Source organism: Danio aesculapii, chromosome 13, assembly GCF_903798145.1.
Source record: "Danio aesculapii chromosome 13, fDanAes4.1, whole genome shotgun sequence".
Lineage (NCBI taxonomy): Eukaryota > Metazoa > Chordata > Actinopteri > Cypriniformes > Danionidae > Danio > Danio aesculapii.
In genome coordinates this window covers 31,394,834-31,413,015 of record NC_079447.1, presented here as the reverse complement: position 1 = coordinate 31,413,015, position 18,182 = coordinate 31,394,834, and the positions used below count along the sequence as shown (strand labels likewise).

Genomic DNA, 18,182 nt, shown 5'->3' with positions numbered 1-18,182 from the left:
GTGTTGTTTTAATGGAATTTGATACCACATGCTGAATTGGAAAAAAAATCTCTGCATTTCGCAATGCAGGTTGTCTGTGGTCCTTTACTGACTTGGTACAGAGATAAGTGTCAATCAGCCGTTTGTGTATAGACTATCCTGTCGCAAAATGTGGCGAAAATCCTACACGATAGTAATAGTTTGATTGCAGTGTTTACATGTCTGTAGTGCACTTCAATAATGTGACTAAAATCGGCATACTTCACATGTCTTAATTCGATTTCTATTTAGTTCGATTATGATCTTAATCAGACTTAATTAATCAAAAATCGCTGCTTACATGGTCGACTCTTGATCAGAATATTGTCTTAATTGTATTAAAATTGGATTATTAGTGTCCATGTAAACATACTCACTGTTAACATTAGATGATTTCATGGGCATACAATAAAAAAAATATTAAAATATAAATAAACATACCACTAGTAAATATATAGCAGATGCCCACCTAACCCAAACTTGCACAACAAAACTGACAGACCCATGACTAAAGAGCAAAGAGTGTCTCCCAACAGCATTAACAACGCATGTCAGCCAAGGTCAACTTATTTAGGCCATATATTTTAGATTTGGTGAATATATTCCTTTGAACATGCAGTAAAGCACATCATTAGCAACTCTGAAAAAAACACACCACCAGTCAAGAGATTGTAGTCCAGGAATCTCACACCAGACGTTCACAGCTAATTATGTGCAGCTTCACTCCTCATCCAAAGCAACTGAAATCACGCTAGCAGTCTAGAAGGATAAAAGCAGCTGGCAGTGAAGAGTGCAGGGCCAGAGGAGGGCGCCACACTGGGGTTCCAGACTAGTGTAAATCTCACTGCTAATATAATGGAGCAGACTCAACTAGGGCACTCAACTGCATTGTGGAGGTTCAGAGAGAGGACAACTCATCCTTACACATGTACAGAACAGGTAACAGGACAAACACACAACAGAGACCATTTAAAAAGAGCACAAGAGAGACTAATTTAAAAAAGCTGCATGCACACTATAGCATATATGCACACATATGATCGTAAATTATTTAAATATGGAAAAAACTGGAAACAATTTTTAAAGACTTGCTGAAATAAATTAAGAAGAACAGATGATGTGTAGAACTGTAGATTCAGTGCATGTTGGTGTTATTACAGTCAGAAGCCCCTTTCACACAGTAATACCACCAGTAAATATCTGTAAAATAACCACTTTAACGATATTTTTAAAAAGAGCCTGTTCACACATGATCTCTTTCTGAAAAATTATTAGTGATTTTTCATAAAGGTCTGTATGTGTGAAAGAGGCTACTAGATAGTAACTATCTATGAATAATACATATATTTAATAAATAGGGGTTGCACGGTGGCGCAGTGGGTAGCACAATCACCTTACAGCAAGAAGGTCGCTGGTTCGAGCCCCAGATGGGTAAGTTGGCATTCGTGTGGGTTTCCTCTGGGTGCTGCCCCCCACAAATCCAAAAACATGTGGTATAGGTGAATTGGATAGGCTAAATTGTCTGTAGTGTATGTGTGTGAATGAGTGTGTGTGGATGTTTCCCAGTGATGGATTGATAGGTGCTACCGGAAATTTGGAAGAACACAGGCTTCTCCCAAAAGATTCTAAGATGATGTACAAGAGGCATCATTGTAGAAAAATAATATTTCTGAGCTTTTATTTACCTTTAAATAAATAGTCGCATATCCAAAATTATTTGCAAACTCTTTCAGTCTATGGGAAAATCAAAAGTTCTGTACGTTCCAAATAGTCCAAGCTCCGACAAAGTGACACCTCTGCTGGTGGAAACATCTCAAGGCACACAGCCCAACGGACACTGCACATTGCTGGGTTCCACAGATGCAGACCAAGGATGACACCACTTCTCAGGAGAAGTCACACAAAAGCCCACTTGGCCTTTGCAAATGCTCATCTTGACCAAGAAGACTTCAGGTGTTCTGTTTTATGATGAGATGAAACTAAATTTGAAATGTTTGGCCACAATGACGAAGCCTTCATTTTGGTGAAAAAAGGATAAACCTTGAACCGTAAGAACACCATCTTCACCGTCAAACATGTTGGTCAGAACCTAATAATTTAAACCTTTTGCAGTGGCCCAGTTTTAAACCTTTTGCAGTGGCCCAGTCAAAGTCCTGAATTATATCCAATTGAGAAACTCTGAAGGAAGCTAAAGATCAGGGTGAGGGCAAGGAGACATCCAACCTGAGTGAGATGGAGCTCATCGCTAATAATGAATAAGCTAATATTCCAGCGGAGACATGCAAAAAGCTGTTCAAATATAGGATTGCAACAATAGCCAATAAAGGCTTTTCTATTGAATATTGAGAAAGGTGTGAATAATTCTGGACATGCCACTTTTTGTTTAAATATAAATAAAAGCTGAGAAATATTTCTTTTCCACAATGATTTCTCTTGTACATCGTCTTATTATCTTTTGGGAGAAGCCCGTGTCATTTCCGGGCAAAAATAAAATTTGCTGGTTGAATAAAAGTAACCAGGGGTATGAATAATTACCTGTTTTAGTAATAAATACCAATATTCTTATGATATACAGACATTTAAAAAATAAAAATGTACAAAAATATTAAAGCTTAAATAAAAAAAATAACTACTTCTAACTATTAGTTGAAAAACCTTTCGCTTCATGCAAATAAAGAAAAAATCAAAGAAAAATGTAAAACTGTTTTCTTTGCAACAAATACAGCAATATTAAGCATTTTTTGTGAATGTAAGATAACTTGAAGCCCTTGACAACAGAAGCCTTCTACAGACGCTTGTACTTTCATGTTAGAAATTGCCACACCTGCTCTTACATGACACTAAAAATGAGGTGCCAACTGATAATAATACTTATCATTTTTATTAATATTCATTTTTGTATTTTTTTAAGTTACAACTTGACTTCACTCTGGCATTCTGCGTGAAGACAACTTTTGACTTCTTTACTTAAAAAAGATCTCATCACAGAAAGAACCAAGAAAATGTCAAGTGTTCATCCCAGTCTTCCTTAAATAAGAACGGCAGCAGCTCAACAGGCAAGCGTGCCTTCATTTATAGGAAGAGCGGCTGATCCCGCAGGCTCATTACCGCACACAGTCTGCTGGCGCTGCCTGTCATTCCTCAGCAGCAGTCAGCCGAAAGAGCGGAGAGGAGACACGGCTCAAGGGGACTGAAGGAGGAAGACACGGGACAGTGGGTGGGGGCAAATATATGATGGTTTATTTCTGAACTAGCTGAAGAGCGGGGAGACAGATAGCAGACGGTGCAAATGAAGCCGTCGCTTTAATTGACTAGAGATGTACAAAGTGCAGTGCTGAAGTGAACTCTCATAAGGGAGTGATGGGTTATTAAATAAATAAATAAATAAATAAATAAATATTATTAAAATAAATTTGACTTTTGTTTTAAAAAGAAATGAATACTTTTATTCAGTAAGAATTGATTACAATGTATAATTGAACATTTACATAATTCTAGAGGTTATGCATCATTGTGATCAAGGTTTGGCAACCTTTTATAATATTTTATTTCATACTTAAATTATTTATTTATTTATTTATTTTGTTGATGAGGTTAATTTAAGATTTTCATATATGTATGTATAAAGATATTCATGGGTGGAATGGATGTATTTGTGTATATACATATACATTCATACATATATATGTATGTATTATTAGTTTTTGTTTGTTTTGTTCCCACTGGTTATATGTTTCTAAAAAAAATCAATAAAAGCTAAGTATAAAAAAAAGTATCGATTAAAATTATTAAAAGTTTTTTAAGTTAACTTTACACAAATGTTATGTCAATTACATTATTTTGATCTTTTTATTCATACAGGGACAGACTATACGTATTTCTTTCTATTTCTGCACAGAAAATCTGTGGATTTAGGAAGAATTATTATGAGAGTATAAGAGTTAAAAAATTTAAATGAAAAATATATTTCTTTATTCTTAGAACCACTTGTTTGGAAAACAAAGCTAAAGCTTATAATACATCCAGAAAATATGACTTCTATTATATATAAATGATTTAAACATTTGCATATTACTCCATAATATTACTGAAATTGCTATAAAAGCAGAATACATATCATATATAACACAACAAACTGTAAAAAATGCTGGGTTCCACACAATTCCTTCATTTTGTCCCAACACAAATTAATTAGGTTGACTTAATCGTTTTTACAAATTTAAGTGGACTGAACATAAAATAATTACGTTGTTGCCCAAAAAACATTATTTTAATTAAGTAGTTTGAACAAAATCTTTTTTTGAGGGCATAATATATTTACACCCATTTACATAAGCAATCAAATAGATTTAATGATGGTATAAGGGTATATTTTCAGCGGATTTATGCGGGCACAGATTCCATGTGGGCTACATGTAACGTACCATTGGTAATAACCTTTAAGATTATTTAAAAATTGTTCAAAGTTTTTGGATCAATTGCCATAATTGTTTTTTAAAAATGTCTATATATTTTTATTTATAGTTTAAGATTGCAGTTATTTTAGTTTCAAGTTTATTTAATTAAAGTTTTTTTAAAGTAAAGCTTTTTTTGTTTAATAATTGTGTCTTTTTTCAGAATAATTCAGTTTTAAAATAAAAAATTGTGTTATTAGCAAATTAACATTAATAAAGTATCATGTATCCTTTGACTACATTTTGAGTCTGTTTTTTGATCCACCATTAAATTCTAATAGCACAGCCCACACTTTGACTTTGTAAATAGTGAATGAATGTTTTCATGCGTGTTCTCATACAGGTAATCGCTTCAAGAAAAGCACAATTTAATTTAAGCACTTCACCCAGGTGAAACTTTAAGATTCCTTTTGCCAATTGTAAACCAAAAGTTAACATTTTATATCAACTAGCTTCTGCAAATACTTGGCTGTGATTTCCAGTACAGGAAACAAAGTTCAAACTGTCTGGCAAGTCCTGAAGTGATAGTGGAAGTTGCTCTGCCAAAGTGAAGATCTCAAATCGTCCACTTTCAATTTAGAATGGAGGCTGAAATGGATCCCCTTGCGGAGCACCTTGGATGTCAATTCTGACGCATCATGTATTGCTGGGAACTATTGAGGCAGACCTGGCAACCCGTCTGAGCTGAGCTAAGGGATGCGGAGGGCTGTAATAAAAAACCGCCATCAGCGTACGCCATAAACGGCCACTTCAGAGCGGTTCTGGGCAGCTCTCCAGTCAGAACCATAAGTCAACAAACAGCAGTCTGGCTAGATGGAGAGAAAGACGATCCCAGATCCACTCTTTATTTGGCTTGGATAAGAACACATCGGATTGGTTTGGTTTGAAGGACGGTGAGAAATATTTGTTTTTAATTAGAGACAGTCAAACAGGGTCCAGATACCATTTAAAACCCGCAAGAGTAACACATTCCAGACGGGCAGCGTTTCCTTTGCTCCTTTTCTGTGTACCTCGTTTGACAGTTGCTGTTTTGGCTCTTAGTAGGGTTTATTGATAAAACATTTGCAAATTTCAGGCTGCAATTGCACTGTACAGGAGCCTGATGTGACCTCAAATCATTGTGGGTCTCAAAAATAATAACTGCTTAGCAACTATCAGAAGAACACAAGGTTTTAAAGTCACCATAAAAAAGCAAAACTGACATAGAATTTTGCAGTATTTATTTTACATTTTTAATCTGATCTCTGATGGCATGTTTACTGGTTTGAGGGTGGGACAACTTGTCACTCATAGAAGATCACAAAATAGCAAGCCACGATGATTCAATTAATTCCCAATAAAAATAAATAAATAAATGTTTCTTTTCTTGTTCGAGAAGCCATTTCAATTAGTTAAATATCACAAAAGGAAATATTTAAAAAAAAAATTTTTTTTTGATTAAAGACCCATGAATAAAGGGAAATATCATACCAGTAGGACACATCCATAGGGCTAAAGAAGCGCTGTTTAATTAGGTCCGCGAAGAAGGCCTCAGTTTCCCTGCATGCTTTGCCATTTCCTATGACAATGGTTTGACAGCTGTGAGAGAAAAAAACATTTTATAATTGATTTTTTTGTCATATTTTACACTTTTTATGGCTTTTTTTGATTGAATCAAAAAATAATGAATGGGAAAAAAAGGGATTGGACCACGAAAGCAAGCCAGAAATTTGGCTTGCCCAGAATTTAACCGCACCACATGTCAGAGCACTTGCCCACAAAGTTAAGACTCCAACAGTGCACTCAGCAGCTACAAGGCACTCAGCAGCTACCTTTACATGAACATCTTTTTTTATCTGAATGAAATCGTTCTGAATGATGGACCCAGCATTTTTAGATCTGCTCAATGTGTTTAGTTTTGGTATCACGTGATGGAAATTAAGAGGTTTTTGTGTCTTTCGTTCTTGCTGATAAACTGCTTTTGAAATTAGCACTGTTTTAAAGGTCCCATGAATTTAAAATGAAGTTTTTTAGATGTTAGTATTAGTATTCGTTTTTTAAGACATCCATTAACTGATGTGCGCCAAAACATTGACAAAATTCGAGTTTAGAAGTTATAAAACTGATATAAACATGTAAAGCTTGTAGTTTGTCACTTCTGCCTACAGGTCTGCCTGCTCATACTACAGTCACTTGAGCTTAAACACTCTCACTGGCAGAGCGGTGATAAAACAAAACACTATTGGCTATTTTTTTTAAAGGGGAGGAGCTACACTATGTCCCACCCTTTCTTCGTTTTCGGTTGAGATTACGTCAAACATTGAATAAAAATTGCACATTTCAAAACTTCCCGGGACCTTCAATGGGCCTAAAAATTCTTAATGAAATACAAATTATTCAAAATCAGAACATAATTCTGATAATGTAACAAAATATTAAATCAAAAAGTTCATTTTGTGACTAAATAAGAAGAAAGCTTCCTGACAAAATCTAAAAGTGTTCACAACAGACTCAATTGAACATCCTAATGAAGGCAAATTTTCAATTTCTGTGCCATTTATTTCAGTTTATAGTCAAATTAAAAACTTTTTAAGACCATTATGAATGAGATTTAAGGTCTATATTTCACAATGTTAATCTCATTTGTATAATACAGCAAATTCAGTTTGGACTAGTAAAAGAAATAACTATAAAACCATGGGTGGGAAAACAACGCGGATGCAATGCATTAAGCATTAGAGAATAAAACTAAACACAAATCTTCAATGAATATGACTTTTTAAAGCCTACAACTTTGTTTATTTTTATTAATTTTTAACAGCCTAAGAAAACCCTCGTGCGGATGTGCAGAACTTTTGAGTTTCAGTTTATTATTGAAAAGGTTTATCCCCTTATAAACCAATCAAAGTGATATTGTAATGTGATTTTTATTTATTTATGATTTTTTTAGGCTCCGTACTTGCAGTAAAAGCTAATCTCATTTTGATTACATTACCTGTATTTGAACATAAGATGACGCAGTTTATCTGCCTCTCTCTCTTTAGCGGGCCCATGGAGGTACACCACATCTGTGTGCACAATCTGACCTGAGGAAAGTAAAAAATAAATAAGTAAATAAAAGAATTAATTTACAGAGGATGATATTTCAGGACAGAAGAGGACATGCAACCAGCTATAACTTGTAAATCAACTGAGCAATACATCATAATCAACCTTATAAAGGTACAACAGACTCCCATTTGCTTTCTCTTCAATTTTTAGCCTCCACCTTGTTCCTTGTTCTCGTTTCAGACAATACGACTGCCGTTTTCTGTCAGCCTGAGAGAACAAGCCTAATCGCAATAGACACCTCAAGAGCCTTGCGAGTCACGTGCCTCCACACCCACAGACCTGTCACAGTCAAGCTGGGTTTGCGTGTGGTGCTGCTGCAGGGCAGAGGGCAAAACATGGCAACGCCACCTGACACACACCCGCCAGGCCGATCAGTGGCACACACAGGGCACAGCGTGAGCTCCACCCACTGAGAGAACACAATGGGCAATCTCACCACACCTGCCAATCAGGCACTCGCCTTTATAATGTGGTGCAGTAAATGCAATTAACAATTAACAGGCAAAAGTTCATTATAACCATCTTGGTTCATTTTAATATTGCAAAAATAGCACATGCATTATTATTAGACCACAAGTTATGACAAAAAAATTGCTTAATAAAAACTTAAATATTATAATAAAGCATACTGATTGCAATATCACAATAAAAAACTGAATAAACACCCATCATCTTATGTTTAAGCTTTACTTGAAAAGCGCACGCACCTGCATACATTAAGCAGGTATTTTTGCTAGTTCAAGTTAAGATATTTATGTATATATGTATGTGTGTGTATATATATATGTATGTGTATATATATATATATATATATATATATATATATATATATATATATATATATATATATATATATATATATATATATATATATATATATATATATATATACACATACATATATACATACATATTTATATATATACAAACACACACACACACAATGTAGATTGCGTCAAAGCAACTTAACACAGAAGTTCTAGTAAATCCAGATTTCAGAGTTCAGTTTAGTGTGGTTTAAATTTCACTGCTGAAAGTTCCATCTGTAATTTTATTATAAAATTTGCTTTTTTCTTAGACTCCTTTATCTAGCTATTTTCAGCACTTACAGGTTTTTGCATCTAAACTCTTCACATATATATATATATATATATATATATATATATATATATATAGCACATGTGTTAACCGTTGTTTATTAAACAAATTTTCTTATTGTATTATTTTCATTTATATTTAAAAGACAGCATTTAGAGTCTAGTATTAAGCAGCAAAAAAGTTTTCAATATTGAATTGATACTTTATTAATAACTGAGCACAAATAGTAATTCTTAATATTGTGAGCACCAGGGTGCATATTTTATAAGAAACACAGATAAAAACTGGGTAACTGATCCAAAAAAAATCTTTGTAACAATATTTTATAACAAAAAAAATTACCAAAACACACAATTCTGAGCACAAATAATAATTCTGAATAATTTGACCAGTAGAATGCATATTTGTGGGTTAAATATATTTCAGTTAGAAGACCGGATTTTGTTGCTATAAACAAATAGAAGATGCTTAACTGATAAATAAATATATTATGCTAATGTGTGTATACGTATATGGTTATATATATTCATATTGTATTGTGCGTTATTCCCTTGTGTATAATGAAAATGGTCATATGAGATTATTCTGAAAGTAATTATATTATAACATGCGTTTTTACCCTGGATGTCTTTTAATCTTTCTTTCGTTTGTTTTTATGCTATTTTTCTTTTTATAATTTAACAAAATTTGAGCACTATAGTTAGTACACCTTACAATAATGTGTATAAGTTGTATGTCACTTAAGGTCACATACTGAGATTCAAATGTACCTTGAAATATTGTGTGATTGTACTCAATTGAGTGTTCACAATAAACATAAAATAAAAAAGAAGGCATATTTGAGTGATTCAAAAAGATAAAAAAACTGGGTAACTAATGCAAAAACAAAAAAAAAAATCTTTGTAATAACATTTTATAACAAAAATGTTAATAAACACCCATTTATTATTACTGTTTCATTTCACATTTATTCTGGTATCTTACTGGTGGGGGACAGGATTGCCAGTTTGCAGCCGTGGTAAAATCCTGGATCCACTCCCATGATGACTCTCCCACGCACAGGACACATCAGGAGACGCTGACGCAGATTACGAACAAACATGGCGATGGACTCTTTTTCTGCACCAGCAGTCAACTTTGTCCTGGCACAAAAAAAAAAGAGGCTATAAGGTGTATTTGTGTGCAAGATAAATAACAAGAAGTTTGAAAAAAACAGATACAGAAGTAAGAGCAACATAAATCAGGTTTAAACATGCCTGTATCCTCGATTGAGGAAAGGAATAATGAGCCTCTTGTAGGAATCTTCAGCTGCATTATTCAAAATAGACATTAGCTCCGGCTGTGCATATCCCTGTGGCCTCCACCTTCAGGATATACAAATAAAGAGCAGATATTAAGCAGGTATTTTACTTTACAAACTTATAAAGCATCTTAGAGGTATACAATAAATCTGACTAACACTGTGATCTAATTATTTTAATTTAATTTATTTGTTTTAAAGATATACTCATAATTACAGCCATTCGACTTCATCTTTTTTCATCCAAATCCAGATATTTCAGTAGGAAAAAAAAAAATAGGAAGCTGCTTAAATTTCAAATGACTTTTCTGTTAGCTGAGATTCACTCATTGTTATGATATTGTTGATAGGCAACTGACTTTTTTTTACAGCCCATAAAATGTTGATAATTTGACAACACATTATGTTTAAATGTGTAGGTCATCAAGAAAACAATGGATTGAACATTGTTGAACATTCCATTTTTTTGTTTTATTTTTTTGGGAGGGGCGGATATACAAGTTGAAATATAAGTTTAAATACAAGTCAATACAATACATTTTCAACCCTAAAATGTAATTTTACATAAAAAACATAACTGGGTTAATATTCAATAAATCTAATCTATGCCCACTTAACACCACTGGTGACAATTGTAACCTTGTCCTTTTTCTTGTTACGGGAAGCTCTAAAAGTGTTGTTGCTTTGGGCAAGAAATTCAACTTTTAAATGAAAAAGACGTAAGATGTGGAATTTTTTTTTTTATTGTATAAAAATTGTATATAAATTGTATAACTATTTGTAGTATAACTATTTCTATAGAATTAAAAACAATTCAATTGCAGTGCAATCCAAACTTTGCTGTTTTGGTCACTATTATGACCAAGTATAAAACCGATATTGAACAAAATAATGCTAGAGAATGAAAAAAGTTATATATATTCTCAAATTGCAGGAAAAAAAAATACTTAAAAGGTTTACATAAAAACATATATTAAAACTTCAAAAACAATTGATCATTTTCAAAAACTTATTTAATAAAATGAAGTTCAAGACATTATAGAAAGTGCTACAAAAACAATTGATCTATTGGGCTTTTAGAACAATTACAACAATTGATCTAACTGGGCTACAAAGTTAGAGATGTAAAAATGTAATGCATATTCTCAAATTGCAAGAAAAAGAACTGAAATAAAATGAGTTAAACATAGATTAAACCTTCAAAAACAATTGAGATTTATAAAAAATTGATATTTATAAAAAATATAATTATCGAAATGAGGTTCAAGATAAGGACAACAATATCAAAACCTGAGGTTAAATAGAACTTCCAAATCCATAAAGCTTTTTAAATTTGGGTAAAAGTGGTTAAAAGCCTAAAATATAACTTTTTTTTTTTTTTTCTTCACTTTCACCATTTAGTGAAGTTTTTTTTCCCTCTCCGCTGTCGCCACTAGCTTGCATGGTTCGAGATCTATAGAGCTGCGCATCGCTGGATTTGCTCTTCAGTATTTGGAATCTCAGTAGTGATTATTAAACCACACTGAACTGAGCTAAACTGAACTGAACTTAAACACTACAAACTGAGCTACACTGTTCCTATTTACTATGACCCTTTATATGAAGCTGCTTTGACACAATCTACATTGTATAAGCGCTATACAAATAAAGGTGAATTGAATTGAATTGAATTATTTATTTTATATATTGAAAACGAGGATTATATTCATTAAATTAATTGTATACTCTTATTACATTACAGCTTTAAAAAAATGCTGTTGCCATTTATCAAAAACTATTTCTTGAAGCAATTAGGTCTGAGGCATCATGGGAAACAGCTGAAAAGCTGAAGTGGCTAAATAGAACTTCCAAATCTATAGAGCTTTTAAATGTGGGTAAAAGTGGCTGAAGCCTAAAATATGATTAGTATTATTTATTTTATATATTGAAAATGAGGATTATACTAATTAAATTACTTGTATACTCTTATTACATTACAACTTTTTAAAAATTGCTATCATTTATTGAACACATATTTCTTTAAGCAATTAGGTCTGAGGCATCAAGGAAACAGCTCCATCAGTATTAAAAGCTGAAGTGGCTAAATAGAACTTCCAAATCTATAGAGCTTTTAAATGTGGGTAAAAGTGGCTGAAGCCTAAAATATGATTAGTATTATTTATTTTATATACTGAAAACGAGGATTTACTCATTAGATTAATTGTATTCTCTTATTACATTACAAATTAAAAGATTTGCTATCATTTATCGAACACATATTTCTTTAAGCAATTAATTCTGAGTCATCATGAAAACAGGCTCCATCAGTAATAAAAGTGGCTAAATATAACTTTCAAATTCACAGAGCTTTTAAAATTGGTGAAAATTCTGTGAAACCAAAAACACAATAAGACAATCTTTTAATATGGACATAACTGGATTAAAATGTTCAAAATCAAGTTTATTATTTAAACACTTAAATCTGATTTGATTTTAAAATAACCATCCATATAAAAAACTGTCGCTAATATTTAACACCCAGCAAAATAAAGGTAACTGTTATCAAGCAAGCATATCAGGCCAGTCAATAAAGAAGAAAAAAAACAACAGTAGAAGAGGTGTGTGAGCGTTGTGGGTGAGTGCTGACCTGACGTTGACGCACCACCTACAAAAGTCATTCTTCACCCAGTCGGGGATGTTGACCTTCACTGTCAGAATCTTCAGATTCTCCCCACGGTTAATGGCTAACGTCTGAAACAAGAGAGAGTAACCTGTAGAGACAGCCGACACAAGGCAAGGCACGGTAGAGCACCGCCGGTTCCACCCCCTCCCGCTTCCTCCCAAAACAAGTCACTAAGACGCACCAGTGTTGCACCAAAACCTCCGTGCCTCGCTCACTTTCCCTTTACCGGCCCTCTAAGGAAAAGTGACATGCTGTGAAGCAAATAGTTTTAAGTATCTGACCTTTTCTGAGGAAAACCTTTGGAAAGGAAACAAGAGGGAAAAGATGACCCATCAATCTGGACTCCAAGCGGAAGAAGCGAGCTGACAAATGCCAGCAACCCCCTACACAAACACACACCCCACCACCAACAGCTAATGGCCCGATCAAGACGTGAATTAATGCGGCAAGAAACATGATGAAAATTATATTTCCGTATTTTGGCATTTCCACACCCCGAGGCAGCTGTTTACACGGGTTTTCTCATGCAATGTTTATCGCATTTGAAGTTTTGCACGAGATGAGGGAAACGTCAAAACAAATATCAAACTTTTATCTATAACGCGTGTCATTTTTAACTTGGGTTTATGTGGTTATTGCAAATCTATTAATAACACTAGTGTAAAGATGTAGAATACATACAAGTGGATGATGAGGACTTACATTACGTCTGTGAAATGACATCGGATTCAGTCTAATATTTCAGACTATTGCACAAAATGTAAAGATGAAATTGGAAAAGCTGCAGTCATTTGGGAAGGAGGTGCTTGGTGTGATATGTGAAATGACTGAAGAAATTGTAACCAAAACTTTTTATATTACATGTTTCTCACATATACAGTTGAAGTCAGAATTATTAGACCCCCTTTGATTTTTTTTTTCTTCTTTATAAAATATTTTCCAAATGATGTTTAACAGAGCAAGGAAATTTTTACAGTATGTCTGATAATATTTTTTCTTCTGGAGAAAGTCTTTTTTATTTTATTTCGGCTAGAGTAAAAAGCAGTTTTTAATTTTATTAAATCCATTTTCAGGTCAAAATTATTAGCCCCTTTAAGCTAACTTTTTTTCGATAGTCTACAGAACAAACCATCATTATACAATAACTTGCCTAATTAACCTAGTTAAGTCTTTAAATATCACTTTAAGCTGTATAGAAGTGTCTTGAAAAATATCTAGTAAAATATTATTTACTGTCATCATAGCAAAGATAAAATAAATCAGCTTTTAGAAATGAGTTATTAAAACTATTACGCGTAGAAATATGTTGAGAAAATCTTCTCTGCCTTATACTGAACTTGGGGGGAAAATAAACAGGGGGGCTAATAATTCTGACTTCAACTGTATATCCTATAAATGTCAGTAAATGCAAACAAAAAGAAACCTGTAGATTTCATTTTTATACAAGCCAAACGTGTTATAGCTTTGGTATGGAAAGATACCCAAAGACCTGTTCTTGCACAACGGATAAACAAGATGTCAGTCTGTTAATTTTGCTCTAGAAAAATGAACATATGTAATCAGAGGTAAAGCAGAGAGTTTTTTAAAAAAAGCGGTTCCCTTTCTGTCACTTTATGAGTGAATAGATAAAAATGGAAGCTTTTGGAAGGATGACTGTAATTGGAAATTTAAAGTAATAATGTGCTTTTTAAATTATTATTATATACATACATACAGTGCTCAGCATAACCGAGTACATCCCATTTTGAAAATGAATATTTGTATCCATTTCTCAGTGAATATAGGCATTTTGGTGCATTTAAACAAAACAGATTTATTAAACAGATATATTTATTAAAATAATATGTCACTAAACATATTTAGAAATTGAAAGATAATACAATTAAATTCAAGCTAAATATTGCAACAAAATAAATAAATAAAATGTTTTGCTTCTCTTGATTTTTTCTCTCTTTTAAATTTTCTTTTCTTTTAAAGTATATGCAGAAATATAATATTGTATAGCTTCCTATTAAAATATTAATTTAAAGGATAGACTTGTGACAGGTGTACTTATATATGATGACTGTATATTCGTGAATTTAAATCTGTTTATTAATTATTTTCATTTTATTTTATTATGTATACAGAATTGTTTATTATTTTATCACCTATTTTAAAAAATATTTCTGCTTAATAAATGTTTGGTTGGGAAAGTACATTTTGAAATATCATTTAAGTTAATTTTTTGCAGGGTTCACTGGATTTTGTAATATGAATAAAATCAATAAAAACAAAGTTGAAAAAAACAACACTATAAATAATAATACACCATTTATTTAATGCAAATGCATACATTTCAGAACTCCATGTTTAGAGAGTATCCTGGAGGAATATAGAAACTTTGGTGCTCATTTTTTTTCCAACAAGATAACATTATTTAAAGATTCTCTGCAGTCATTAAATTTATCCCTTAAATCTTTGATCAAGCTCAAAATATTTTGTATTTTTAAAAAGCAATAAAGTGATTATATGTTATTAGGAGGTTACAACACTTTTGTGTGAGTACAGATATTCTGGAGATGGTATAGAAGAATTTGGTTGAAAGTATTGTGAGTTTTAACATGATTGCATGGCATGGACTGTTTGCATTTAAGGAAAAGCAAAAACTAGGTCAAGTAGTGAAAATTTCCAGTGCAAAGCACAAAGACAACTAAATGAAATGTATTTAATGAATAGGGTTAATTGAGATTTTATTGTGATTTATGTGATAGGCATGGGCCGGTATAAGATTCTGACGGTATGATAACCTTGGATAAAATTAGATAAAAATATCACGGTATCACGGTATTGCAGTCATTAAATTTATCCCTTAAATCTTTGATCAAGCTCAAAATATTTTGTATTTTTAAAAAGCAATAAAGTGATTATATGTTATTAGGAGGTTACAACAATTTTGTGTGAGTACAGATATTCTGGAGATGGTATAGAAGAATTTGGCTGAAAGTATTGTGAGTTTTAACATGATTGCATGGCATGGACTGTTTCCATTTAAGGAAAAGCAAAAACTATGTCAAGTAGTGAAAATTGCCAGTGCAAAGCACAAAGACAACTAAATGAAATGTATTTAATGAGAATTAAACAAAAAAAAAAACGCATGTCATTGCTGAAGATTGTTCCCATCCCTTCAATATGAAACCTCAGCTCTTGCCATCAAAAGATGTTCTAGGCAACCCCAAGTAAAGAAAAAGGTGTATCAAATGTCCTTTGTGCCGACTGCCACTAGAATTTTAAAATAAATGCTGGGTTTTAATAAGATATATGCACACCGACTTTTAATTTCAGTCAGACAGCCCCGGGGCTTCCGGTTAATTGTCATCCCATACAAAAATCGCTACGTTTAAGGTCTGATTTCTTTAAAAAACAGCGATCATCACTGCCTGGCTAAGATGAGATAAATATAACATAAAGTGGATATCAGACCAAACAAAAAGCACTGCATTAAATTATAATTTTTTCCACGCCATGTCTTCAAAATATGGAAAAATAATTTTACTCCAGTGTTTTCAATGGAATTTATACACTAATGACGGCCCTGTGTTTAAACGGTCTTTTGCTCTCTTTTAACACTTTACCAACCAAATGGATACTCAAGTCTATTTAACTGATTATATTTGAATTACATTACAACATCAACTGAACTTAAACACTAAAAACTGACCTACACTGTTCCAATTTACTATGACCTTTTATGTGAAGCTGCTTTGACACAATCTACATTGTAAAAGTGCTATACAAATAAAGATGAATTGAAAAAAAATTGAAAATCAAGCTTTCACTGGAGGTTCATCATTGGCTGAAAAACACTAGCTGTGCATATAGTCCATTAAAGTATGAATAGGGTTAATTGAGATTTTATTGTGATTTATGTGATAAGTATAAGATTCTGACGGTATGATAACCTTGTATAAAATTAGATAAAAATATCACGGTATCACGGTATTGTTATTACTGCCCTAATTTTTTTTTTTTAAATGTCTGTGTAAAAAACTAAAACTTTTTCCCCTTTGAACACAATTTATTTTATTTTGTGAAAGATTTAAAATATTTTGGAGCAGTAAACGTGTCAGGATAAACAATGAAAATGAATCATTGAATTCTGCTGTCTTCAAAAACACAGATTTCTTTACAAAGTAAAAAGGCATCTTTGGATATCTTTTCTGTTGGAGATACTGTTGTTAAAAAAAAAATAAATAAATAAATTAAAAAAAAAAAATTAAAAAAAAGTATACAAAAAACCTTACACATACCTTAGGAACAGTTTTACAGAAAATTTTGCCGGTTTAAAACCTTGACTCTTCCAAAGCGCGGTATACCTTGAAAACAGTTATCATTCATTGCCTATTATGTGATGACATTGAATCTATTAGTGTTGCCTGTTTTTCTGTGATATGTGTAATGTGAACGCTGATGCGGTTGTGTGGTGAAGCCAAAGACAAATTTCCACTTGTGGACAATAAAGAAAGAAAGAAAACAATATATTGGTGATGCAAACAACAAGAATTCTTGTTGAATTCTTGTTGAATCTCATTACTAACATTTCCTAAAAAAAAAAAGAGATTCAAGTGAGCATAGCTTTTCATATTCATGGAGAGCAAATTTCTATAAAGCATGTCATATCCAATATCTATAAAATTAACTCATGCCTTTCATATAATCAAAAAGCCAGTATAACAATTATTTCTCACACACAAATAAGTAAAAAATGAGAATGTGGGCAGAAATTAAGATTAAATTCAACACTTGTCATAGAAAATCCAAAATTGAGAAAAATCAGTCATTTTTCACAGTCTTGGGTTTCAAAGTCTTTCTCCTGCCAGTCTGGGACATGACTTTTTCAAAACAGAGAAGGGGGAACGTTTAGTCTAAATATTCAACATATCACGTTCCTCAATAACAATGAAATCATAATTGGAAAAATATGAGGAATGTAAGCGACAGAAATGAATATTGTTTTAAAGACCGAGCTATTCCGATTCAATATTTATTCTCCAAATAAAGGTGACGACATTGCCATGGAACAGAGCAATAAAGGATGGCCTCTACAAAAACAGAAAGAACGGATGAACTTTTCACTTCCTATCTTTGCATGTACAGGAAAACAAACATACACAACATGGGGCTCAAAATACACCAATGACTATTCTCCATGCAAAATAAATACGATCTATTGCTTTAGCAAGAGCTGCTTTGTTTTATAAAAACACTTGATGGTTTAGCACTCTAATTATATTGCAGTCGATCTACCAAATGCTCAAACAAACAAACAGAAATTTAAGAACACCATTTATTTGATACAAATGCATCAATTTTAGAACTGTGTTTTTAGTGAATGTCCTGGAGAAAAAAAAAAACTAATTTGGTGCTTAATTCTTTCCAACAAAATAACAATATTTAAAGTTTCCCTGCAGTCACTATTTTTATCTTTGATCAAACTCATGAACTCAAAATTAAAAATGACAAATTAAAGTCACACCAGCTCTACTTGCTCCAGTTTCACTCAGTTAGCAGAAGAAACCTT

At 32.5% G+C, this 18,182-nt stretch overlaps 1 protein-coding gene across 3 annotated transcripts in view; it reads right to left on the bottom strand.

The window, feature by feature from the left end:
• Nucleotides 1–18,182, bottom strand: part of srbd1 (S1 RNA binding domain 1) — a 118,999-nt gene that overhangs the window by 85,300 nt on the left and 15,517 nt on the right. For all 3 annotated transcript variants that reach the window (XM_056470235.1, XM_056470234.1, XM_056470233.1), the window contains 5 exons: nucleotides 12,587–12,690; nucleotides 9,917–10,024; nucleotides 9,645–9,802; nucleotides 7,447–7,537; nucleotides 5,943–6,050 (listed from right to left, as the gene is read on the bottom strand). In XM_056470235.1, coding sequence (XP_056326210.1) covers nucleotides 5,943–6,050; nucleotides 7,447–7,537; nucleotides 9,645–9,802; nucleotides 9,917–10,024; nucleotides 12,587–12,690 — 569 coding nt within the window. The remainder of the gene's footprint in view (nucleotides 1–5,942; nucleotides 6,051–7,446; nucleotides 7,538–9,644; nucleotides 9,803–9,916; nucleotides 10,025–12,586; nucleotides 12,691–18,182) is intronic.